General features: G+C 48.7%; 1 protein-coding gene across 1 annotated transcript in view; it reads right to left on the bottom strand.

Annotated features, from left to right (window-relative positions):
• The window catches only part of FANCD2 (FA complementation group D2), a 202,334-nt gene that overhangs the window by 122,604 nt on the left and 52,753 nt on the right, over positions 1 to 26,977 (bottom strand). Inside the window, exons 18-27 of the mRNA XM_074958397.1 lie at positions 25,525 to 25,632; positions 22,782 to 22,891; positions 12,994 to 13,054; positions 12,326 to 12,451; positions 5,237 to 5,310; positions 4,986 to 5,132; positions 3,768 to 3,868; positions 3,273 to 3,388; positions 2,443 to 2,551; positions 770 to 871 (exon numbers count right to left, since the gene is read on the bottom strand). Of these exons, the coding sequence (XP_074814498.1) occupies positions 770 to 871; positions 2,443 to 2,551; positions 3,273 to 3,388; positions 3,768 to 3,868; positions 4,986 to 5,132; positions 5,237 to 5,310; positions 12,326 to 12,451; positions 12,994 to 13,054; positions 22,782 to 22,891; positions 25,525 to 25,632 (1,054 nt within the window). The remainder of the gene's footprint in view (positions 1 to 769; positions 872 to 2,442; positions 2,552 to 3,272; positions 3,389 to 3,767; positions 3,869 to 4,985; positions 5,133 to 5,236; positions 5,311 to 12,325; positions 12,452 to 12,993; positions 13,055 to 22,781; positions 22,892 to 25,524; positions 25,633 to 26,977) is intronic.

Genomic DNA, 26,977 nt, shown 5'->3' with positions numbered 1-26,977 from the left:
AGATAATGCTGCTGGCTTCTTAGTGATTGGCTGAATAAGAAGTAGGACTGAGTGGACTTGTAGGCTCTAAAGTTTTACATAGTTTTGGTTTTGAGTGCAGTTATGTAATAAAAAAATCTACATTTGTAAGTTGCACTTTCACGATAAAGAGATTGCATTATGATACTTGTATGAGGTGAATTGAAAAATACTATTTCTTTTATCATTTTTGCAGTGCAAATATATGTAATAAAAATAATAATATAAAGTGAGCACTGTACACTTTGTACTCTGTATTGTAATTGAAAATCAATATATTTGAAAATGTAGAAAAACATCCAAAAATAGTTAACAAATTTCAATTGGTATTCTATTTTTAACAGTGAGATTAAAACTGCGATTAATTGCAATTAAATGTTTTAATCACAATTAATTTTTTTGAGTTAATCGTGTGAGTTAACTGGGATTAATCTACAGCCCTAGTAAATATTATACAATAGGTTTTGGAAAGATATAAACCCCAGGGCTTAAACAGACCTCTAACTACTGGGAATTAAGAGGAAACTTCCCCTGGAGGCAGGTTATCCCATAACCACCTACTGCAGCATTTCTTGCACCTTCCTCTGAAGCATCTGGTGCTGGCCACTGTCAGAGAACAGATACTGGGCTGTACAGACCCTGGATCTGATCCCTGTTTCTAAGGTTGCACTGATGTGGCTACAGCTGTGCAATTCTGCTGAATCCTTGACTGCAAACTGTGTGCATAATTATTTTGGGGAATTTTCTCTACCTGTTTTCTTCTTTTTAACTAGACCAACAGCATTGACAGTTGGTGCTGCTTCCAGGGCTTCACAGTCAAAAATAGCTGGGGGAAGTACATAGCCAGGGCTTGCTGAAAGAGTCAGAGGACAGTAAGTCAGTGAGTTCAGTTCTTCACACAAACAATAAAATATGAGCAAGCTAGACTTCCATGGGAAATGCCTCCACTTATCCTGGTCACCTCCTCCTCTACTCCTATGCTTAATGCCTTAAGTTACCTTTGATCCCTCCATAGTGTCTGGAAGGTAGAGCACCATCAAGGTTGCTCTAACTTATGTCCTGGCGGAAATGGCTCTCTTTCTGCGATGTGCCAAATAAGAATGACCAGGACACAGTGCTCTCTGGCCTCACCTCCTGTATGCCCTTACACTGGGGGCTGATAGGGAGGCCAGCACAGAACCATTCCAGCAACTCTAGGCCAGCCAGGGAACAAACACTCTTACTTCAGGGTATTCCCCTGGGGCCATTGCTGCCCTCTTTATGTTGCTGCAGCAGTTTAAAGGGCTAGGGCTTGCTTACTACTTCCAGACCGCAGTTTATCCAAAGATTTAAAAATGGGGCTTATAATTAGGGCCCTACCAAATTCTCGGCCATTAAAAATGCATCACGGACCGTGAAATATAGTCTTTCGTGTGTTTTTACCCTCTATTATACAGATTTCACAGGGGAGACTAGCATTTCTCAAATTGGGGGTCCTGACCCAAAAGGGAGATGCAGGGGAGTTGCAAGGTTATTTTAGGGAGGGGGTCACAGTATTGCCATCCTTACTTCTGCACAGTCTTCAGAGCTGGGAGGCTGGAAAGCAGCGGCTATTGGCCTGGCACCCAGCTCTGAAGGCAGCGCCCTGCCAGCAGCAGCACAGAAGTAAGGGTAGCAATACCATACCATACCAGCTCTGAAGGCAGACATGGGATGGTATTGCCACCCTTACTTCTAGGCTGCTGCATTCAGAGCTGGACAGCCAGAGAGTGGTGGCTGCTGACTGAGGACCCAGCTCTGCAAGCAGCCTCCTAGAAGTAAGGGTGGCAATACCATACCATGTCATCCTTACTTCTGTGCTGGTGCTGCTGGTGGCGGCGGATCTGCCTTCAGAGCTGGACTCTCGGTCAGCAGCCACCGCTCTCCAGCTGCCCAGCTCTGAAGGCAGAGCCGCCGCCAGCAGCAGCACAGAAGTCAGTGTAGCAGTACCGCAACTTCCACTACAAAAACCTTGTGACACACACCCCAGCCCAAGCCTTTTTTGGGTCAGGACCCCTACAATTACAACACTGTGAAATTTCAGATTTAAATAGCTGAAATCATGACATTTACAATTTTAAAAATCCTATGACTGTGAAATTGACCAAAATGGACCATGAATTTGGTAGGGTCCTACTTATAATGCACATTTGTTACAACCAGATCTACTCTAGTGAGACATTGTCTCTTCATGATACGGCTATTAATTGGCTTACTGGAGTGTCTGTCACTTTCTACCAGATTCCATCAACATTTGCTGATGGCTGTTGGGAATAGTGCAGGAGAAGTTCAAATGAAGACATAATTCAGAGAATAACTATACAAGGCATTTAGCCATGCAGAGTGGTCCCCTTCCAAGGGCAAATTCTCACTTAGACTCTGGATCCTGTATTTTGCATAGCTCACCTGCTAAGCACTTTCCTAGCATGTTCTGTAGCTCGGTGATGTTCTGTAATCGAGTCAAAACTTTCCCTTTCATCTCAAGGTCCTGTTGCTGACAGAAGGCATTCACGACCTATAGATACAAATCATACTCATTAGCGACAAAAGGGGCACTATTCAGTAATTAATTTCTCCTGCCTGACTAACATCTACTAGTCCCGAACATCTGGGTGACACCATTCACACAGGCAGTTTATATCTCTGAATCCACGCTGCACAGAAAAACCCATCTCTTCAGAATTCCATCAGAAAAAAACTATCAGAGCAGCAATGCCCATGTCTCTCTCATAATTGCTACACAGAAGCAGCTACTGGACATCCTTTTAGACATGTTTACAAAGAGGGACTGGTGAGCATATTAATTAGGGGAGAGGAATTAACACATGATGCGTTTGTCTATCCCAAAGGACTGAGACAAGTGACAGCCAGGAAGCCATCCACCAGGAAGGGACATGAATTGTAAACAGCACTCCCTGTGAAGCCACTTACAGCTGGTCTTCACTACAGAATCCCTGAAATCTGAAAGAGAGTGCCTAGGGACATGGGGGTCTGTGCCCAGTCCAACTGGGGGGCGAGCAGAGAAGAGATGAAGGGATCTGTGCCCACCCAACTTCCCCCCCCCCCGCATTTGAGGGGCAGGACAGGTCCATGGGGGCCTGGACCTGCCAACTCCCCTTTGCACAGGTGGCATGTTACAAGCCTGTTAGAAGGTGATTACAATACAAAATTCTGTAGCACAGTAAGGTATGAAGTGAGCAGTGGAAGGCCTAGCCTCTTTCTGCAGTTCCACTCACCTCACGGAACCAATTGAGCGCATGGAACAAGAGTGAGCACAGGAATTCCCTTTCCTGCTTGGCTAAGGAGCCCAGCTTCCCTTCTATCTCCAAGTCAGTCAGGTATAGGGGACAGCCTGTAACAGAGCAGGAACAGGGCTACTTGAACTCTGCTTGCCGGGCTCAGTTACCATGACATCCATCTCTCACTCACCTGGCTTCCCTTTGTGTGGAGAATGCTTTATTCCCATTGCATGCACTGTACCAACCACCACACTGAGCACTGTTGAACTCAACCTCCCACCAGAGGAAACCGAGCCCAGCCAGCCACCTCCCTCAGGTCAGAGAGCAGCCCACCATGTCCGGGGGGGGGGAGGGGGGGGGTGCGGGTAACACAACACCTCAATCTCTCCTGCACCAGTCCTGGAGACCCTGCCATGACTGCAGAGATTGTTGGCAGAACTAGGGCAGGGAGACGGGCTCAGACAGGTAGAGCTCAATGGCTATTCCCTATACCTAGCAAGGCATCGATCTCCTCCATGCTCCCATTGTGTTGTTCCGTCGTGTAAAGCCTCAGCAATCGGAAAGAGGGACACAAACACTCTGGAGACACTATCCTGGGAAAAGAAGAGATAGGCTGTTTTCTGCACTCTACTACTCAGCAGGGGAACCTCAAGAAAAAAATATTTCCTGTCCCTCTGAAGCCACTGCCCATTTGTAATATTCTGCCCCTGCCAGTCTGCAGGGAAGAAAAGCACCATGGTTCATTTTTCTCCCTCAGCTTTGCTTCTAAAGAATAAAGTCCTTGATCTCAAATGATTAGGGTAAAGTTCCACAGGTAGAAAAGAAGCTGTACTTGAACCGATCAGATCAGACCAGACCAGGGTCCATCTAATCCAGTGTCTGGGCAATACAAAATGAGTCAGAAGAAGGTGTGAGAAGCTGTGAAGTGAGCAATTGTGAAGGAGAAATTTCCTCCCAATTCTCTCAGTAACTGGTTGCTTTTGCCCTGAGGTAGGAAGGCTCATGCACCTCCTAAAAGTGTTTTTCACACTAACTCTGGATTTTCTTGTTATTCATGTCAAAATGTCAAATTCTCTTTTGAACCCAAAAAGTTTCTGGCCTCAATGAGCTCTTGTGGCAGTAAGTTCCAATGCTGAATATATGTTGGTAAAAATGAATTCCTTTTACAGTATTAACTTTGCTACCTTTCTGTTTCAGTGGATGTCTTGTTCTTGTGTTAGGAGAAGGAATAAAAAAGGAGCACTCAATTATATACCTCAATCACACTTCCTCCAGCTTTTCTCTAAACTAAATCTATCTATGGTACTTAATATCAACCCCATTTCTACAGTATCATACTCTTTGATATATTTATTATTACAACATCTCCAGGAGGCAGGGAAATGCTATTTTCCCCATTGTACAAATGGGGAACTGAGGCAAAGGGAGACTAAGCAACTTGTCAAACATAGCACAGGGAGTCTGTGGCAGGCTAGCACGCAAACCACTATATCATCCTGCCCCTCCCACACCACAGAGCTCCAGACATCTTCAACTGCAAGAAATGGACAAGAATACAGGCTCCTGCCTAACTTTTCTGTCTAGTCATTTGATAGGCATTTAGGGAGGCAGAACTGTGACCAGAATTTATAGTGCATGGCCCTAAGAGGAAAGAACATCACTGCAATTTATTGGACAGTGAAATGATTTTAAAAGGAAGGCATCACTTACTTTTTACCCTGGTTCCTAGTTGCCATTTCATCAACACTCTTGCCAAGCCAGTTCTGTGACAGCAGTGGCAATAGGTTGATAACAATTGTTCCCTGACTCTCATCTTCATCCAGGTTATACAAGGACTTCACTGGGAACAGCTGAACACTGCAGAGAAACCAGTTGTCAGTTGCAGTCAGCATCATGTTAGCAAATTTAGCTATTGACAATAAATATTATTAGCATTAACACTTAGCACTTCTCCAGCATACCCATCAACTACAGGAGTGAGATCTACCACAAAGTCATTGGAAAAGTCCTCCACCACACTCTTCCCAATCCGCTCCTGGAAGAAAGAGAACCACAGCTTAGCACAGGGGTTAGTGAAAGATGATCCCAAACAAGAGGGGCAACAGATACAAAGGAGAGCAGAACCAAACTAAAGAGTCCTGGAGAGATCAGAGCAGGCTGCAAGGAGCCATGGAGCCGGGGAAAGGGAAAGGAAATGAACAGCTGAGACACAAAACTGGGATTTTGCTAAGCAGCTGCAGCGAACATCTGCTCTACTTACTACTCTCTTAATATGCATTCTGCATGCAACCAAGCCTTCTAGTTGCAGCAGGGGAGCCATGGGACTGGGACAGGTGGCATCCATGAGAAGGTCTTTGACTGAAGACCTGACCCACAGTATGCCAAACGCTTCAAAGGGCTGGTATTGTATGTCATGCAAACTGGATCCCATGCACTTTACACGTTTAAATCATCAGCGATGGCTGAGGGAGAGATAGAAATTAATGGGATTGGACAGGGGTAGGAGGAGAGAGTTGTCCAACAGTTTGTGGGGAGTAGGAAAGCTCCAAGAAATTACACATAGGAAACACCTGAATAAATGCCTAAGGGTATGTCTACACTACGAAATTAGGTCGAATTTATAGAAGTCGGTTTTGTAGAAAGCATTTTTATACAGTCGATTGTGTGTGTTCCCACACAAATGCCCTAAGTGCATGTAGTCGGCGGACTGTGTCCACAGTACTGAGGCAATTGTCAACTTCTGGAGCGTTGCACTGTGGGTAGCTATTCCACAGTTCCCGCAGTCTCCACCACCCATTTGAATTCTGGCTAGAAATCCCAGTGCATGATGGGGCTAAAACATTGTTGCGGGTGGTTCTGGGTACATATCGTCAGGCCCCCCTTCCCTCCCTCCCTCCCTCTGTGAAAGCAAGGGCAGACAATCGTTTTGCACCTTTTTTCTTTAGTTACCTGTGCAGACGCCATACCATGGCAAGCATGGAGCCCACTCAGCTAACCGTCACTGTATGTCTCCTGGTTGCTGGCAGACGTGGTACTGCATTGCTATACAGCAACAGTTTATTGCCTTTTGGCAGCAGACAGTGCAATATGACTGGTAGCCGTCGTCGACATAGTCCAGGGTGCTCTTTTAACCGACCTCAATGAGGTCAGGGGCGCCTGGGCAAACATGGGAGTGATTCAGCCAAGTCATTTCCCTTGTTTTTTAATCTGCAGCCAGCGGAAGACGATGGCCAGCAGTCATACTGCACCGTCTTCTGCCAAGCACCCAGGAAATGACGATGGCTAGCGGTCGTACTGCACAGTCTGCTGCCAGCAAGAAGTATACAGACAGATGAAGTGGATCAAAACAAGAAATAGACCAGATTTGTTTTGTATTCATTTTCTCCTCCCTCCCTCCCTCTGTGAAATCAACGGCCTGCTAAACCCAGTTTTGAGTTCTATCCTTGAGGTTTTGAGTTCTCTCCTTGAGGGGGCCATTCTGTTTCTCGCAAAGCCACCCCCTTTGTTGATTTTAATTCCCTGTAAGCCAACCCTGTAAGCCATGTCGTCAGTCGCCCCTCCCTCCGTCAGAGCAACGGCAGACAATTGTTCCGCGCCTTTTTTCTGTGCAGACGCCATACCACGGCTAGTATGGAGCCCGCTCAGAACACTTCGGCAATTAGGAGCACATTAAACACCACACGCATTATCCAGCCGTATATGCAGCACCAGAACCTGGCAAAGCGAAACCGGGCGAGTAGGCGATGTCAACGCAGTGACGAGAGTGATGAGGACATGGACACAGACTTCTCTCAAAAGCACGGGCCCTGGCAATGTGGGCATCCTGGTGCTAATGGGGCAGGTTCATGTGGTGGAATGCCGATTCTGGGCTCGGGAAACAAGCACAGACTGGTGGGACCGCATAGTGTTGCAGGTCTGGGACGATTCCCAGTGGTTGCGAAACTTTCGCATGCGTAAGGACACTTTCATGGAACTTTGTGACTTGCTTTCCCCTGCCCTGAGGCGCAAGAATACCAAGATGAGAGCAGCTCTCACAGTTGAGAAGCGAGTGGCAATAGCCCTGTGGAAGCTTGCAATGCCAGACAGTTACCAGTCAGTCAGGAATCAATTTGGAGTGGGCAAATCTACAGTGGGGGCTGCTGTGAGGCAAATAGCCAACGCAATCAAAGATCTGCTGATATCAAGGGTAGTGACCCTGGGAAATGTGCAGGTCATAGTGGATGGCTTTGCTGCAATGGGATTCCCTAACTGTGGTGGGGCCATAGACGGAACCCATATCCCTATCTTGGCACTGGAGCACCAAGCCGGCGAGTACATAAACCGCAAGGGGTACTTTTCAATAGTGCTGCAAGCACTGGTGGATCACAAGGGACCATCATCAACTTGGGATGGCAGGAAAAGGTACATGACACTCACATCTTCAGGAACTCTGGTCTGTTTCAACAGCTGTAGGAAGGGACTCTTCCCAGACCAGAAAATAACTGTTGGGGATGTTGAAATGCCTATAGTTATCCTTGGGGACCCAGCCTACCCCTTAATGCCATGGCTCATGAAGCCATACACAGGCAGCCTGCACAGTAGTCAGGAGCTGTTCAACTACCGGCTGAGCAAGTGCAGAATGGTGGTAGAATGTGCATTTGGACGTTTAAAAGCGCGCTGGCACAGTTTACTGACTCGGTTAGACCTCAGCAAAACCAATATTCCCACTGTTATTACTGCTTGCTGTGTGCTCCACAATATCTGTGAGAGTAAGGGGGAGAAGTTTCTGGCGGGGTGGGAGGTTGAGTAAAATCACCTGGCTGCTGGTTACGCACAGCCAGACACCAGGGCTATTAGGAGAGCACAGGAGGGCGCGGTGCGCATCAGAGAAGCTTTGAAAACCAGTTTCATGACTGGCCAGGCTACGGTGTGAAAGTTCTGTTTGTTTCTCCTTGATGAAACCCCCCGCCCCTTGGTTCACTCTACTTCCCTGTAAGCTAACCACTCTCCCCTCCTCCCTTCGATCACCGCTTGCAGAGGCAATAAAGTCATTGTTGCTTCACATTCATGCATTCTTTATTAATTCATCACACAAATAGGGGGATAACTACCAAGGTAGCCCAGGAGGGGTGGTGGAAGAGAGAAGCACCAGAAGGGGTGGTGGAGGAGGGAAGGACAAGGCCACACAGCACTTTAAAAGTTTAAAACTTTAAAACTTATTGAATGCCAGCCTTCTGTTGCTTGGGCAATCCTCTGGGGTGGAGTGGCTGGCTGGCCGGAGGCCCCCCCACCGTGTTCTTGGGCGTCTGGGTGAGGAGGCTATGGAACTTGGGGAGGAGGGCGGTTGGTTACACAGGGGCTGTAGCAGCGGTCTGTGCTCCAGCTGCCTTTGCTGCAGTTCAACCATATGCTGGAGCATATTAGTTTGATCCTCCAGCAGCCTCAGCATTGAATCCTGCCTCCTCTCATCACGCTGCCGCCACCTTTCAGCTTCAGCCCTCTCTTCAGCCCGCCACTTACTCTCTTCAGCCTGCCACTTCTCCTCCTGGCCATTTTGTGCTTTCCTGCACTCTGACATTGTCTGCCTCCACGCATTCGTCTGTGCTCTGTCAGTGTGGGAGGACAGCTTGAGTTCAGAGAACATTTCATCGCGAGTGTGTTTTTTTCGCCTTCTAATCTTCGCTAGCCTCTGGGAAGGAGAAGATTCTGTGATCCTTGAAACACATGCAGCTGGTGGAGAAAAAAAAAAGGGACAGTGGTATTTAAAAAGACACATTTTATAGAACAATGGGTACACTCTTTCACGGTAAACCTTGCTGTTAACATTACATACATAGCACATGTGCTTTCGTTACAAGGTCGCATTTTGCCTCCTCCCACCACGTGGCTAGCCCCTCATCCCTCCCCGCTCCCAACAGCGGGGAACATTTCTGTTCAGCTACAGGCAAACAGCCCAGCAGGAACGGGCACCTCTGAATGTCCCCTTAAGAAAAGCACCCTATTTCAACCAGGTGACCGTGAATGATATCACTCTCCTGAGGATAACACAGAGAGATAAAGAACAGATGTTGTTTGAACGCCAGAAAACATACACTGCAATGCTTTGTTCTACAATGATTCCCGAGTACGTGTTACTGGCCTGGAGTGGTAAAGTGTCCTACCATGGTGGACGGAATAAGGCTGCCCTCCCCAGAAACCTTTTGCAAAGGCTTTGGGAGTACATCCAGGAGAGCCACGAATGCCAGGGCAAATTAATCATTAAACATGCTTGCTTTTAAATCATGTATAGTATTTTTAAAGGTACACTCACCAGAGGTCCCTTCTCCACCTGGCGGGTCCAGGAGGCAGCCTTGGGTGGGTTTAGGGGGTACTGGCTCCAGGTCCAGGGTGAGAAACAGTTCCTGGCTGTCGGGAAAACTGGTTTCTCCGCTTGCTTGCTGTGAGCTATCTACAACGTCATCATCATCATCATCTTCCTCGTCCCCAAAACCTGCTTCCGTGTTGCCTCCATCTCCATTGAAGGAGTCAAACAACACGGCTGGGGTAGTGGTGGCTGAACCCCTAAAATGGCATGCAGCTCATCACAGAAGCAGCATGTTTGGGGCTCTGACCCGGAGTGGCCGTTTGCCTCTCTGGTTTTCTGGTAGGCTTCCCTCAGCTCCTTAAGTTCCACGCGGCACTGCTTCGGGTCCCTGTTATGGCCTCTGTCCTTCATGCCCTGGGGGATTTTGACAAATGTTTTGGCATTTCGAAAACTGGAACGGAGTTCTGATAGCACGGATTCCTCTCCCCATACAGCGATCAGATCCCGTACCTCCCGTTTGGTCCATGCTGGAGCTCTTTTGCGATTCTGGGACTCCATCATGGTCACCTCTGCTGATGAGCTCTGCATGGTCACCTGCAGCTTGCCACGCTGGCCAAACAGGAAATTGAAATTCAAAAGTTCGCGGGCCTTTTCCTGTCTACCTGGCCAGTTCATCTGAGTTGAGAGTGCTGTCCAGAGCGGTCACAATGGAGCACTCTGGGATAGCTCCCGGAGGCCAATACCATCTAATTGTGCCCACAGTACCCCAAATTCGACCCGGCAAGGCGGATTTCAGCGCTAATCCCCTTATCGGGGGTGCAGTAAGGAAATTGATTTTAAAAGCCCTTTAAGTCGAAAAAAAGGGCTTCGTCGTGTGGACGGGTGCAGGGTTAAATTGATTTAACGTTGCTAAATTTGACCTCAACTCCTAGTGTAGACCAAGGCTAAGGTAGGGGTGGGGATCTTAATTGGTTTCCAGTATCTCTTTCCCCCTGGAAAGGGAAGAGCATCCTCTTCCCCCTGCATTTCATACACTTATGTGGCCCAGTGACCAGAGCATTGGACTGGGACTGAGGAGACTGGGTCCTCTTCCCAGATCTGCCATGTGACCTTGGGCAATCACTACCCAGTCTGTGGCTCAGCTTCCCTAGCTCTAAAATGCTACTCACTGCCTTTGAAATGAAAAGTACTATGAAACCACTAGGTATTATTGTGATTATTCTCCCATGTCCTTGATTCAGTTTGACTAAGCTACTGTGGAAGGGAAGGTCTCTGCCACATCCAAATATTTTAAGAAGATTATCGCACTATCCAGCTTCCCTGCCTGCTGCTGCCTGTTCCCACGCCTTTACACAGACTTACATGCACCCAACACCCAGAGGTTATTCCAGAGCAGGGGTTCTCAACCTTTTTATTTCTGAAGCTAATCCAACATGCAATAAAAAGCCCTGGGCTCTCTAGCAGTGGGGTTATCAGGCTGTGGCCACCCAAAGACAGATGGGCACCTCCATTCAAGGGGTCCCCATTGACAGATTCTGTGCAGGATGATTGTTCCTCTCCCCAAGGCATGCTATGTTTGATGCAGAATTCTGGGTTACTTGGGGCCCCCAGCTCTCAGGCTGGCCACTCTGCTGCCACTAACCACAACATTGGTTTGCTCTTCTTCCATCTCCCAACTACAAGGGCATTGTCTTCAATGGGGTAGGGGATGAAGGGGAAGAGTGGGTTGCTCAAGATAAAATCCCAGTGAAGACAAGGCAATGTGTAAACTTCAAATGAACTAGCAGGTTGAATTACAAACTAGGCTTCCCATAGTTTTACCTTGACCTGCTAACATGTGAGAACTCATAACCATCTCATTTGGGCTAGGATTTTACCTAACATTAGCTGACTCAAGTTAAGAACACTTTTTCCTAATGAAGACACAGCCAGAGAGGCTTCAAAGTAGAACACAAGGTCATCTCTGCAACCCTAAGCCAATGGCACTAAATACTCTGGACTTTCTGCACTGGCTAATGAACTGTGGTTGCTGTGGTCTTGGTACTTGCTTCCAAGAATCACAGCACAGCCAAGTTCCACCCTCCTCCCAATACCAGTGCTGCCTCCTGTGCCCTGACAGCACAAGACCACCCCCACAACAGCTCCCCCATGGTCTCACATTCCCCACCAGACACCCTCCTAACCCCCAGTATGACCTACTGTCTTCCCCAGTAGGCACAGTAGAAGGGAAAGCAGGGTTTGAAAGGGCTCCCAAGTAAGGGGAAAGGCAGGGTCAATCGAGACTCTGCAGGAAGAAGTCCCAACTTGCTCCCCCACCAAGCAGCCCCGAACAGCCCCATGCTGTCTCCTCCAAACCCTTGGACATTAGAGAGCCCTGCATGTTTAAAGGGATGCCATGTAAAAAAAAAAGTTTAAAGTAGTTTCAGGTTCTACCCCTGCCCTTGATCCCCCCTGCTACGTCTGGTACATTTACAACCACATTTGCTATTTTTAAAAAGGTTTCTCTCTCCACCGTGGCTGTGTGAAAGGCATACACCAACAACAGACCACTCCAGGTATGTAAACAAAAAAGTAAACAAGCTGAAAGACTGGATTTTCCATCTAATCCTAGTCAGTTACGGGAATCCTAGGTGTCACCTGTAGCAATAGCAGGAACAACATTTTCAGACAGGCGTGTGATTCTTACACAGATGCTGTCCCATAATGCCTGGTTAACCTGCATGTCACCGAAGGGTTAGTATAACTGACAGACCACTCTGTAACATACCAGGATTTGCGAATCCAAATTCCCTTTCTGTTTCTCAATCAAGTTGGCAAGTTCATCGTAATACAGAGCCAAGGCCTCAGGACTTTGCTCACAGCAGTAGCTCACCAGATCGAGCAAGATGGAGAGCTGCAAAGGACCAATGAGAGGGGAATAATACATATCCTACCCACCAGCTTGATCAGAGACAGGCAGGATCCACAGCTCCCCCTTCTCCACCTCCCAAACTCTCCCACTGAGACACAACCCCCACAAAGCCCTGCGCAGCCCCTCTCACTGACATACAAACCCCACAAGCCGCTGCCTTTCTCCACCGACCTGACCCCTCGTATTATGTATTTGTGTTACAACAGTGACTAGCAGCCCCAGTCATGGGCTATGACCCCATTCTGCTAGGCACTGTTGAACTCCTCGGAGGAAAGTGGTTACAGACCAAGCACAGATCCTATCCTCCCCTAAACGGCCTCTCATTCTGCTCTCTGCAGACACACAAAACTGCCTTACCCCATTCCCGGGCCCTGCACTGACACCAATATCCCATTCGCCCAGTGAGACCCTGACCTCTCCAGAGAGACAATCTCCTCTGCTTTTCACACCCCCTCCTGGCACAATCCCCTGGCAGTGCATGGATTCCAGTCTCCCTTCAGCACACACACTGTCCTGGCACTCACCTGTCTGCAGTGCTCTTCACTTTGCTGCGTTCTCTCCAATGAACACCTGTCTTCTTTACTTCTGAAATCAACAAACTCTTTTCACTGCACAGTATGCTACACAGCAAGATGCTCAAACCTGTTTACACTAAATTACAGGGCTACCTGCCCTGGAGGAATTATTCATGGAAAAGATGGGCCTACCACAAGGGCAAACGCCTAACTTCCACTACTTAGGCCCAAGCGTTTCTTCAATCAGGTTTTAAGTGTCAGCACAGACAGTGAATGGCAGAGAGTAATAGGGAGATTCTTGGAGCATCATTAAAAAGTGCTCTTGTTTCCAGTGTCAGGATTGTAGGCATAAGACTGTTGATTAACCTAAAGGATGGCTAGGGCTGCACTGTCTATGGAAAGTTCAGGTGAATCACTGAAGCACATAAGAACATAAGAACGGCCATACTGGGTCAGACCAAAGGTCCATCTAGCCCAGTATCCTGTTTTCTGACTGGCCAAAGCCAGGTGTCCCAGAATAGGTAATCACCAAGTGATCCATCCCTTGTCACCCATTCCCAGCTTCTGGCAAACATCCCTGTCCATCCTGCCTAATAGCCATTGCACACACAATGCAGTACTTCACAGGGGGTAAGAACTTCAATAGCAAAGAGAAACTTTACAGGAACCCAGTAGAACCATTGTAAAGTAGAAGTGTATTAATCTGCTCCGCAGATCCCCAATACACACTCCCCACCAACATGCCCTACTAGAATATCAAACCTACTTTACAGGGTCCTTTTCATTAGGTGCTCTAGAGACAGTGTTATGAAGAAGAGCACCTTTGAGAGCTGCTGTTGGGAAGTGTGCTAGCTCATGGGCCTGGACAGACAGCTAGACTGGGCTTTTCTCTCCATGTAACATAACAGTGAGAGCATTTTTTGAGGACAACCAAGTGAATTGTGTGATCCTGCATAACAACTTTATGCTGTGACCTCTGAGACCCTCTAGTGAGCCCTGGGGCTTTCAGCAGCTCTGAAAAATTACATAGGGAGTGTGCCAGATCATCTTAAATGGAACTCAAATAAAAAGCCATTTAAACTAATCCTGAAACCTCTTGTTCCAGGTATGATCCCTTAAAAGCCCCACTGGCTGTGCCCACTGTCCTGCATACTCAGCAGATAGTGCTCACATCCCTGAACAAGAAATTCATAGATTATAAAGCCTGAAGGGACTATTCTGATCAGTCTGACCTGTCTGAATTAATTTTTATTTGAACTAGAACAAAGCTTTTAGAAAAACATCCAATCTTGATTTAAAAATTCCAAGTGATTGAGACTGCACCACAACCCTTGGTAAATGGTTCACCGTTAGAAAGCTGCACCTTATGTCCAGTCTGAATTTGTCTAGCTTCAACTTTCAGCCATTGGCACTTCTTACACCTTCTGTTAGACTTAAGAGCACTCTATTATCAAACTTCAGTTCCCCATGTAGGTATTATAAACTGTGATCAAGTCACCAATTAAAAAACGGTTACTCACCTTCTCGTAACTGTTGTTCTTCGAGATGTTTTGTTCATTTCCATTCCAATCAGGTGTGCGCGCGCGCATGTGCACGATGGCTGGAAGATTTTTCCCTTAGCAGCATCTGTCGGGTCAGCTTGGGCGCCCTCTGGAGTCATGCCCTTATGACGCCTAATATATAGCCCTGCCGACCTGCCACCCCTTTAGTTCCTTCTTGCCGGCTACTCCAACAGAGGGTGGGTATTGGAATGGACATGAACAACACATCTCGAAGAACAACAGTTACAAGAAGGTAACTGTTTTTTCTTCTTCGAGTGCTTGTTCATGTTGATTCCAATCAGGTGACTCCCAAGCAAAATTAGGAGGTGGGGTCGGAGCTATCCACTGACTGGAGTACTGCTCTACCAAAGACTGCATCATTTCTGGCCTGTCTAGTAATTGCACAGTGAGCAGTGAAAGTGTGTATCGATGGCCACATCGCCGCTCTGCAGATTTCCTGAGTGGGGACTTGGGCCAGGAAAGCTGTTGATGAAGCTTGCGCTCTTGTAGAGTGCGCCATTATCGGGGGCGCTGGGATCCCTGCTAGATTGTAGCACTTGGTAATGCAGGCCTGACAAAGTTCCTTCCCCACTCTGAACTCTAGAGTACAGATGTGGGGACGTGCATGAAAGATCCCCTAAGCTTATTCTTACCAGCTTAGGTTAAAAACTTCCCCAAGGTACAAACTTTGCCTTGTCCCTGAACCCTATGCTGCCACCACCAAGTGTTTTAAACAAAGAACAGGGAAAGAGCCCACTTGGAGACATCTTCCCCCAAAATATCCCCCCAAGCCCTACACGCCCTTTCCTGGGGAAGGCTTGATAAGAATTCTCACCAATTTGTACAGGTGAACACAGACTCAAACCCTTGGATCTTAGGAACAATGAAAAATCAATCAGGTTCTTAAAAGAAGAATTTCAATGAAAGAAAAGGTAAAAGAATCACCTCCGTAAAATCAGGATGGTAAATACCTTACAGGGTAATCAGATTCAAAACATAGAGAATCCCTCTAGGCAAAATCTTAAATTACAAAGACACAAAAACAGGAATATACATTCCATCCAGCACAGCTTATTTTACCAGCCATTAAACAAAAGGAACCCTAATGCATTTCTAGCTAGATTACTAACTAACTGAACAGGAGTTGTAAGGCTGCATTCCTGATCTGTTCCTGGCAAAAGCATCACACAGACAGACAGAACCCTTTGTTTCCCCACCCCTCCAGATTTGAACGTATCTTGTCCCCACATTGGTCATTTTGGGTCAGGTGCCAACGAGGTTACCGTAGCTGCTTAACCCTTTCCAGGTGAAAGGGTTTTGCCTCTGGCCAGGAGGGATTTTATAGCACTGTATACAGAAAGGTGGTTATCCTTCCCTTTATATTTATGACAAGGCCATAATCCATGATGAAATGCACTGTATCGAAACAGGCTGGCCCTTCAGTCTGTCCGTTACTGCGATGAAGAGCTGTACCGACTTCCTGAATGGTTTCGTCCTTTCTATGTAAAAGGCCAGCGCTCTGCGGACGTCGACAGTGTGGAGTCTCTGCTCCCTGCTACTCGCCTGAGGCTTGGGGTAGAACACTGGGAGGAAAATGTCCTGGTTGATGTGGAACTGCGATACCACCTTCGGGAGGAAGGTCGGATGGGGTTTGACCTGAACCTTGTCCTTAAAAAACATGGTGTAGGGCGGCTCAGAGGTTACAGCCCTAAGCTCAGACACCCTCCAGGCTGAAGTTATCGCCACTAGGAACGCAACCTTGTAGAAGAGGTAGAGCAGGAAGCATGTTGTTAGAGGCTCAAAGGGATGCCCATGAGCCTAGAGAGGACCAAGTTAAGGCCCCAAGCAGGAACCGGTTGGAGGATGTGTGGGTACAACCTGTCGAGGCCCTTCAGGAAGTGACTGACCAGGAGTTAGCGAAAACCGAGCGGCCCTGTACCCCCGGGTGGAAAGCAGAGATAGCAGCCAGGTGTACTCTTATAGAAAACAAGGAGAGACCTTCCTGCTTTAGGTGGAAAAGATAATCCAAAATCTGGGGCACTGAGGCTAGCACCAGGGGAAAGTTATGCTGAGCTGACCAAATTGAAAATCTCTCCCACTTGGCCAGGTACGTGGCCCTAGTGGAGGGTTTCCTACTGCCCAAGAGAACCTGTCTGACTTGTTCTGAACAGGAGAGCTTGGACGGGTTCAGCCATGGAGCCTCCAGGCTGTGAGATGCAGCGACTGCAGGTTCAGGTGCTGGAGCCGCCCGTGATCCTGCGTGAGAAGGTCCAGGAAAAGTGGCAGGGTAATGGGGCTCCCACTGACGTGTCTAGGAGAGACATGTACCAATGCTGGCTGGTGCTATGAGAATGACCCAAGCCCAGTCTCTGTGGATCTTGAGCAGGACCGTGTGGACGAGTGATATGGGTGGGAAGGCGTATAGAAGCGGATCCCCCCAGTGGAGGAGGAACACGTCCACTGCGGAGCCCGGACTATGATTCTGGAAGGAGCAGAACTGCTGACACTTCCTGTTGCGTCGCGTGGTGAAGAGGTAGATCAGAGGACAGCCCCACCTCTGGAAGAGCGACGATGCGATGTCCAGGTGAAGGGACCACTCGCAGCTGTGAAAAAACCTACTGAAGCTGTCCGCCAGCTCGTTCTGGACCCCAGAAGGTACGACACCTGTAGATCAACTGAGTGCTCTATACAAAAGTCCCATAACCTGAAGGCTTCCTGGCAGAGGGGAGAGGAGCGTGAACCCCCGTTTGTTGATATAGACCATCGTGGTCGTATTGTCCGTCATGACCGATACACATCAACCTGCTAGATATGGGTGGAATGACTGACACACTAGGCAATATGAAGACAGAGATCTGACTGTGACCAGAGGCCCTGAGTCCTGTGGTCCCCCAAATGAGCCCCCCACCCCAAATCTGACGCACCTGTTACTAGCATCAGGGATGGTTGTGGGGCAGTGAAGGGGACTCCTGAGTACACCTGCTGAGCGTCCATCCACCACAGGAGCGAGTCAAGGATGGGGCGAGGCAGGGTCACAATCCTGTCCAAAGGGGCGAGTCTGTACACTGACGCAAGCCACGACTGAAGCGGCCGAAGCCTGAGTCTGGTGTGTCAAACCACATATTTACAGGCCACCATGTGGCCAAGCAGTTTGAGACAATTTCTCACTGTGGTTGTGGGGAACTGCCTGAGTCCCTGGATCATGGCGTCGAGGGCCTGGAATGCTTTGGCTTGGGTTGAGTCCAGGAACGCCCCTATGAACTCTATCCTCTGGAGCGGGGACAGAGTCGATTTCGCCTCGTTGAGTAGGAGGCCCAGATTCTCAAAAGTGGCTCTGATGAATGCCACCTGATCCCTGGATCGGCCTTTGATCAGCCAGTCGTTGAGGTATGGGAACACCTGTACCTGATGTTTCCACAGAAAGGCGGCAACAACTGCCATGCACTTGGTGAAGACTCAAGGTGCTGCTGACAGGCTGAAAGAGAGGACTCTAAATTGGTAATGGGAACCGCTGACCACAACCTGAGGTACTTTCTGTGGTTTTGCGCTATTGCTATGTGAAAATACGTGTCCTTCAAGTCGAAGGTGGCGTACCAGTCTGCTGGATCCCATGAAGGGATAATAGAGGTCAAGGAGACCATGCGGAATCTGAGTTTCCTCACAAACTTGTTGAGGCCACGCAGGTCCAGGATAGGCCTTAGGCCGCCTTTGGCATTAGGAAATAGCGGGAATAGAAACCCTCGTCCCTGTGCTCCAGTGGAATCTCCTCCACAGCCCCTAGCGCTATGACTGATTGAACCTCCTGAAAGAGAACTTGCTTGTGAGAAGAGTCCCTGAAGAGGGATGGGGAAGGGGGGAGGAAGGGCGGGAGGGCACAGAATTGGATGGAGTATCCCCTCTCTACTGTGCGAAGCACCCAACGGTCCGAAGTTGTATGGGACCATGCATGGTAGAAAGGGGATAGTCGAGAGGAAAATGTAAGACAGGGTGAATCCAGTCTCTAGTCTGGTGCACCGTCCTCGACTGCACCTTCAAAATGCCGGTTTGGGCTGGCCTTGGTTAATGGAGGGATGTTACCTTCTCCTACCGCTCCAGTTCCTCCTTCTAGAGTTGTCCTGGCAGTTCTGCTGTTGGAACCTTTGCAGAGGTTGTGGGCGGAAGGGTCTGCGCTGTGTGGTGGGGGTATGCAAGCCCAAGGATCTGAGGGTGGCTCGGGAATCTTTTAGGCTGTGGAGCCATTTGTCCGTCTTCTCTGAAAACGGACTCACCCTCAAACGGGAGGTCCTGAATCGTTTGTTGGACTTCGTAGGGTAACCGAGACTTGCAACCAGGCCCCCTGTCACATAGCCATCCCTGTCGCCATGACTCTTGTGGCAGCATCTGCAGCGTTTAAGGCTGCCTGCAGTGAAGCGCAGAAGACTAATTTCCGTTCTTCCACCAAGGCGGTGAATTCTGATCGAGACTCCGAAGGGACGAGCTCCGTGAACTTAGCCATGGAAGCACAGGTGTTATAAGAGTACCTGCTCACAATGGCCTGCCGGTTAGCAATACAGAGTTGTAGACCACCAGTGGAGTAGATTTTCCTATCCACGAGGTCCAGTCGTTTAGCATCCCTATTCTTTGGGGAAGAACCTTGGAAATCTTGTCTCTCCCGCTGGTTAGCCACATCGACGACCAACGAGTCCAGAGGCGGATGGGAGTAGAGATGCTCAAAGCCTCTGGAGGGGATAAAATACCGGCGCTCATTGTGTTTGGCAGTGGGTGGCTGTAATGCAGCTAGCCGGGGCTTGACCCTCTCCGGGGCGGTGGGGAGCCACGCTGGCTCACGACACACAGATAACGTTTGAGGAAATTAGTCCGGCCTTGGGAGTCTCCCTCGGCGGCCCTTGCGGCAACTGAAACAAGCACCGTAAGCCCAGGCCCTAGGTCAAGGCGGGGCAACAATGAGTCAGGTGCTCAGGCCCTCTGGCAGGAGCTGAGCAGTAGCAAACAGTATGCAGAAATAGGCCCAGGCCCTGGATCAGGGCGGAGCAACCAAGTCAGTAGCTCAGGTCCTCAGGCAGGGGCTGAGCAAATAGTTCCGTTTTAGCAGGCCCAGGCCCTAAAGGACCTGGAAGAGGGGGAGACTGCGTTGGGTGGCAGGGGGGACGCAGGCCCTCCCACTCCATTGAGTCCCAGCCCGGGGCCCTAGCAGCGGCAGAAGACCTGCTGCTATGTCAGTGGGGATCCTGGCCGCAACACACTGACATGGGCTCTGGCCGTGTTACAGCCAGACTAGGGTCGGCTGTCCCCGGGCTACTTCCTAATCCCCGCTCTTGGGGTACGTGGGTCCAGGCAGTGTCCTCCGGGGCGTCCAGGACCATGGGTTCCTCAGGGTAGCGGCCGCAAGGCAGGTCCAACAACTCCTCCGGGTAGCGGCCGCAGGGCAGGTCCAACAACTCCTGGCATGCACCTTGGGCCGCAGGGGCTTCCCAGTCACGGGCCAGGCTGGAGGCATCTGGCCTCCCCAGAAGCTAGGCCCTCAGTGAGCTCTGAGGGCGAGTTTTTATACTTTCGGGTCACCGCCTGACCTGCTCAGGGGCGGGCTCAGAGCTCCCTGGCTCCGCCTACTCCGGCACCCGGATGGGCTCGTCCCTCTCCGGGGAAGCAGGGAGCCACACCACCTCACTACAGTGGCAGACAAGATGGCGTCTGCAATAGAGTTTTGATGGTGTCCACCACTGTCTTTATGAGGGGTAATGCTACCCGTGAGGGCCTCGAGGGTGCTAGGATGTCCACCATGGGATCCGTGTCCTCAACCACCTCCTCGGCCTTGATGCCCAAGTCTTGGGCAGCCCTGCGAAGCAACTGCTGTAAAACTCTGTTGTCCTCTACCGCAGGGACTATGGATGTCCCTGCCAACGCTTCATCCGCCGACAAAGAGGAGGAAGCATGTGCTGGTGGTGGAAGCTCCCTGCCGTCTGCCCTGGATGGGTCACGTGACTCCCGGGGCAGCGCTGGAGGTGGTGCCAATGACGGTGCCGAGGCCATAGGTGGCGACGGCATCAGTCTCACAGGAGGGAGCCGCCGGGGTCCGGGGGCCTGGTGCCGACATCGGAACCTGGGCCGTAGGTGCCTGCATCAAGGTCGACGTCAACAACGGTGCAGGCATGGGAGACGGGTGTGTCGACGTTATGAAGGTCGGTGCCGAAGTCGGAGCCGAGCACGGTGTCGGAGTCAACGACAGTGCTGGAGGAAAAGGCGTCGGGACCGTAGGCGCTGGATGCGGATGCACAGCGGAATGCGGTACATAAGTGGTGGAGGTGACTGAAGATGTTGTTGAGCATGGGCCCTGGGTCCCTCCCTAACCCTGGTGATAAGCCCGGGGAGTCCAGAAGGGCCACTGAGGCAGGTTCTGCCACTGCAGAGGCCACACCTGATGCTCCCTTCTGTCTCTGCCAGACCTCGCTCTCCGGCTTCTTCTCCTACTCGAGCGATAGGAGTCGGGCTCTGACGCCGAGGTCTCAGACGCCGAGGTCTCAGACACTGAAGACCACGGAGGAGCCGATCCTCGGTGTCTCGAACAGCAAGAGCTCAGGGAGTAGGAAGGCTCTCTGTCGGAGTGTATAGGTGCCGATGGACAAGGCAAAGGGGAGTGCCTCGACATCATAGCTGGCTTTCCCTCAGAATGCACCAGAGGACGGGGCTCCATCGGCACTGACGGTTCCTTCTGGCAGGTGAGAATGGTGCCATCAGGTGGAAGAGATCTCTAGCGGCCTGGTATGCTTCCGGCGTGGACGGGAGCTGCAGCTGCTGCGTAGGCGCCGGTGATCGAGGTGGGGCCAGACTCGACTGCCTCACCTGGATAGGAGTCGACACAGTCCTGGAAGGAGATGCCGAGGAGTGGCCTGCCTGGGGTCGCACTTCTCGAGGCTTAGCCAGAGAATGGTCGTCCGGCTTTTTCTTCTTTTGAGGCACCAGTGAATGGGAGCGGTGACTACTATCAGAAGGGCCCCATGAAGCACCGTGGTGATGCTGAGCGTCCCTGGAGGAGTCCTTCCTCAGCGCTGAAGTCGCCAACAGCACTGGGGCGCTCCGTGTCGAGGATGACGCCATCGGGGTTGGGTATCTCGAGCCCAGGTTGGAGTGGGGGCACAAGGCTGCCTCCATGAGGATCACCTTCAGCAGCTGTTCCCGTTCTTTAAGTGTTCTCGGGCGGAACTCATGGCAGATCTTGCAACGATCTTTCTGATGAGTCTCCCCCAGGCACCGAAGACACGACAAGTGCAGATCACTCTTAGGCATGCGCTTGGCACAAGCCACGCAGTTCTTAAATCCCGGGGACCGCGACATGCCACAGTGCCGGGGCCAGAGTTAGTTGAGGGGGGAACCCCCACCCACAATACTATACTAAACTTTAAATTGGTACAACTCACTAACTAACTATATACACAGAATAACAAAGAAAACTTGCTGATCAAGAGCCAAGGGAAGTTCCAGCCACCATCACTGGGGGTAAGGAGGAACTGAAGGGGTGGCGGGTTGGCCGGGCTATATATTAGGCGCCATAAGGGCGTGTCTCCAGGGGGCGCCCAGGCCGACCCGATGGATGCTGCTAAGGGAAAAATCTTCCGGCCATCATGCACGTGCATGTGCACACACCTGATTGGAACCGATGTGAACAAGCATTCGAAGAACCACCTTCTTTCTGATAAACTAAATAGACTGAATTCCTTGAGTGTCTCACTATAAGGCATGTTTTCCAATCCTATAATCATTTTTGTTCTCTGAACCCTTTCCAATTTATCAAAATCCATCTTGAACTGTGGACACCAGGATAGGACACAGTATGCCAGCAGCAGTCACACCAGTGACAAATACAGAGGTCATATAACCTCTCTACTTCTACTCAAGAATCAACTGTTTTTATATCCAAGGATTGCATTAGCCACAGAAGCTCATGTTGCACTGACTATCTACCACAACCCCAAATCTTTTCCAGTCACAACTCCTTCTGATGCTGATCCAGGCATCTCAGAATCAGCATCATCAGGAAAGCAGTGGCAGGACCAGCAGCAGGACAGCACATTTTTAAAGGATACATGGGACAATCGTGTGCAAAGAATGTTTTTCGGTGGTTTTCTTCCAGTGAGCCTTAGAGTGACAATCACAAACGATGTGACTGTCCCCTTTCTCCTCCCCTCTTACTAGCTCTGGTTATATCAGGCTGGCTAGAGCAGGTTAAATGACAGTTGACAGGTTCTATTCCTTTCTCACCTCTTTGCTGCCATGCTGCCTGCCACGGTAATAGCACCAATAATCCCCATTTGTTTATACTTAGGAACAGTGCTAGACAGCCACTTCCTGATCACCATATGCATATCGTCCTGCAGAGAGAGAGAGAGAGAGAATGAGGCATTACAAGTAGTCACCATGTATGCATTTGTGTGTGTTAATGGTACTGCTGTGAACATCTCACTTTTCAACACTCAAAACTTGCAATAGAGCTCATTTACTTCCCTGTTAATTTCCTCCAGACAACGGGGCAGCCAGACCATGGGAAGTACATCCTTGTAAGGGAAAACACATGTTCTGACTGACTAACAGCAACCCAAAGCAAGAGGACAGTGAGTTTCAGCTGGCCTGTCCAGTTGAGTGTACCCCAACTCCCTAATGTCATAAACTGCATCTAAAAGGTGTCATATAAGATATCAGTAGAAAGCTAATAGCTTACTTATCATCAAAAAGAAAAGGAGTACTTGTGACACCTTAGAGACTAACCAATTTATTTGAGCTGTAGCTCACGAAAGCTTATGCTCAAATAAATTGGTTAGTCTCTAAGGTGCCACAAGTACTCCTTTTCTTTTTGCGAATACAGACTAACACGGCTGTTACTCAGAAACCTTACTTATCATCAATATCATTGGGTGGTGTATGTATGGAGGACAAATTCAAAATTACAAATATATTAGGGATTATGTTATCAAAAAGTGTGCCTGCCAGACAGGGCTGAAGTTACCCTACACTGGATATAACAATGTGGTTCTGCCATCTTGAAGTTATTTCCAAGTTACATTAAGAAACAATGGGAATGCAAATTACATAAAAGGTAAACGGGACCAGCAAGCCAATAAGGGGAAGAGATAACCACTCAGCATCATGGCAGGGAGAGGGGAGTGTAGGAACAGATCAATTTGCATTTTAGCAAACACCAGCAGGGGAAAAACCCAGCATGGAATGTCCTTTACCAGGAGACTCCATGTCGCCTACCTCACAGCTTGAATGAACTTTGCTTTAGGGGAACCCTTCAGGAGAATCCAATTAAAAGGTTCACTGAACTATAAAAGAGGGGCAAAGAACCTCAAGTGATCTTTCACCTAAGAAGACAAAGAAACCAAGCACTTTGGACCTTGTGGGAGATCCTGATCAGACGGGTGCTCAGCCATCTTGCTGGAAGGTAGATTGGTAAGCAAACTATCTTGAACAAAGACTGCAGCTTGTTGAGTGAAGTCTTAGCCACTAGACAGTGTTTTTCACTTTTATTTGCTTGTAATCATTTCTAACACTATCCTTGATATCTGAACTTACTTAAAATCCCATCTCCTTTTATTAATAAACTTGTTTTACTTTTAATCTAAACTGACCCAGTGCTGTGTCTGAACTGAAGTGATAGTTTACTCCAGTTAAAGTGATAAGCTGAGCATATGTCGTCATTTTAGAGGAGCAAACAAACATTATTTCTCTGAGCATTCCAGGAGAGGACTGGATACTTCAGAGCAGATGATTTTGGGGAAATTTGGGACAGGGAGTGTGTTGGGGTCACCCCTGCATAAGGTAACCGGGTGACAGAACGTAGAGTAGGGCTGTTGTGTTGTAGACAGGCTGCTGGAGTGAGAACTGCTTAACACAGAGACACTCAGTGCGTGCTTGTCTGTAGGCTTGTCCTGGTGGTGAATCACAGCAGCAGAGCATTCAAAGCACTCAGAATACAGGGCAGGCAGTGACACAGCCTCTCACTGTCTGGGTTGCATTCTGGAACGTGACAGTGACCTCCTTTACTATGGGGACACTGGCCACACATCCACAGTTAAAGATGCAACCAATGTTCCAAAATTAGGCTCGTTTTGACCTTTGTTCTAGTTATTTAACGAAAGTGTGTAGAAGAATATTTTTTATTTGCAGGCTCTATACTGTTTCTAAGCCCAGGTCTCACAACTTCCAATTTTCACAAGATTTTTCAGCTACTTTTGCCTGACCACTGCCTCATTGACGGGTATGAAAATTCAGACCTATGTATTTGAACATGCTGTTGTTACATTGTAATTGACTAGTTCCCTAGGATACTGTATAATAAGCTGGAAGTCAATTCAGACATAAAATGGATTTGGTAACACACATTTGTCCTCTACAGTTTTAGATATCAAACTACAGATAACAAAGCTCTGAAGTCTAACACTTCGATGCAGCAGAGAAAATACTCCTTTGAGGAAGGTAACTCTTCAGGGGCGGAGTCTCTTTTGTTTCTGTCTTGTAAACCTTAAGTGGCCTGTTAGAGAGAAGCTCTCCCGCAGCAGACCTATTGGGGGTGCAGTAGCTGAGCTATGCTTCCTGAAGGATTCCTAAGGTGTGTAGAAGTCAAGTTCTGCTGCTGTGCCCCTCAGGATGTGTGCAGGCAGTGTCTCTCCAGTGGAGCTAATCAGGTGTGCGGTAGCAGCAGGGAGTTCCTCCTGTGTGGAAGAGGAATGAGCTCCACAGGAAAAAAGTCTGGAGCAGGAAACGGGCTCACAACCATCAAACTTGGAGGGGGCAAAGGGAGGGTGAGGGGAGGAAATTTTAAAATTAAAAAGGTACTGTGCACCAGAAATTCCCACATGCAGGAGGGCTGTACTGGCTGCACCATCCTGGGCCTGCTGCTGCTGTCTCCACACCACACAAGCTCTGCAAACTAGAGCAGCAAAGGGAGAAAGACCAGGGATTTGCTTCCTTCCTGCCCACATTGTCTCTCTCCCCCTCCACTCACCTGAATATAGCTGTCTTCCTGCCTCTGGCTGAATGCCAACTTGCCAAGAATGTAGAAGAGTTTCCGGATTTGCTGTGGATTCAGCTTCTCCGTATAGTCTAAAATGTTCTGTAATAGAGAAGTGTCAAAGTAGCCACAATACCCTGACAGGCCCTTCTCACACTCCAAATAGCACACCTGATTGTCAGTAACAAGAATTTACTTTTCTCTTTTGCACATACTCAGGAGAAAGCTACTACTGTGCATTCAAATTAAAGAAGCATCCATTCATATGTCATCTGTGGGCTACATTACTGCAATTCCCCATGACTGAGGCTGAAAGTGAAGACATGCAAAATGTAGCTGCCCACTTCTTCCATGACTTTGGTCACCAGGAGCATGTTAAATCTGTGCTCCAGTCCTTCTACTGACACCCAGTCTGCTTCCATTGCCACTTTAAGGCTTTGATCCTAGTTTCAAAGCAGGTCCCAAGTGCATTAATGATCATGGTGGGATGGAGAATAATATGGAAAATGATATAATGCCATTCTATAAATCAGTGGTGTGGCTTCATCTGGATACTATGTGCAGCACTTGACACCCTATCGCTGAATGGATATTGCAGAACTAACAGGGGTTCAGAGAAGGGTGACAAGAATGAGTGAGTGCCTGGAGAAATTCTCCTAGGAAGAGAAATTGAAAAGACTGGGGTTGTTACCCTACAGAGCGGACAGACAAAAAGGGACATGACAAAAGTCTATAAAACAGTGAATGATCTAGAGAACGAAGATTAGGAGGGCTGTTTGCTCCTTGTTCTTGTGATGAGAGGGGGAGTTCAATGACATTGGAAGGTGCCAAACTCAAAACTGATAAAAGGTGATTCTACCATTGGACCTTGACAAAAACTAATATTCTGGTAGAGATGCCTACAGCTAAGGTTGCCTAACACTTTCCATTCCAAGCCTCTGTTTTCCATTGCTCATAACTTTGCCAAATTGTAACGGTTTAGATTGGAATTTTCAACACCTGGACTCTGCCTCAAGCTACTTTTTTTCCTTTATGAAAATGATTGTTTCCCAGAACTAGGCTAGTTTTTCCACTACTTGGTAATTTTGCTCATGTTAATATTTTTATCCAACTATTTCTCTGAAAAGCACTAGCAAGTCCGTGATTTGGAGCAGGAACTTGGAATTTGCAGGGGATGATCTTGGGGTCAAAGAGGTGCCATTTGCTGTCCCCATGAAATGTATCAAATTATAAGCCTCCCAAAAGTGCCAACTGCACATGCTCAGTAGAGCTTTATGGAGGATTCTTGCTAAAATCTCTGAACATTCTGTCTGTGCTGAGCATGCTCTATCCACATAGAGATCCCTATGTGCCAAATACACTAAGCATCCTCGACCTCTACAGAGCTCACCACCTGCCTAATGCACAAAATATGCTCCCCAGACTCCACTGAGCCTCATACAGATTA

Source organism: Natator depressus, chromosome 7 (assembly GCF_965152275.1).
Source record: "Natator depressus isolate rNatDep1 chromosome 7, rNatDep2.hap1, whole genome shotgun sequence".
NCBI lineage: Eukaryota > Metazoa > Chordata > Testudines > Cheloniidae > Natator > Natator depressus.
The sequence above is the reverse complement of the archived record's forward strand: the minus strand, read 5'-3'. Positions and strand labels throughout refer to the sequence as shown.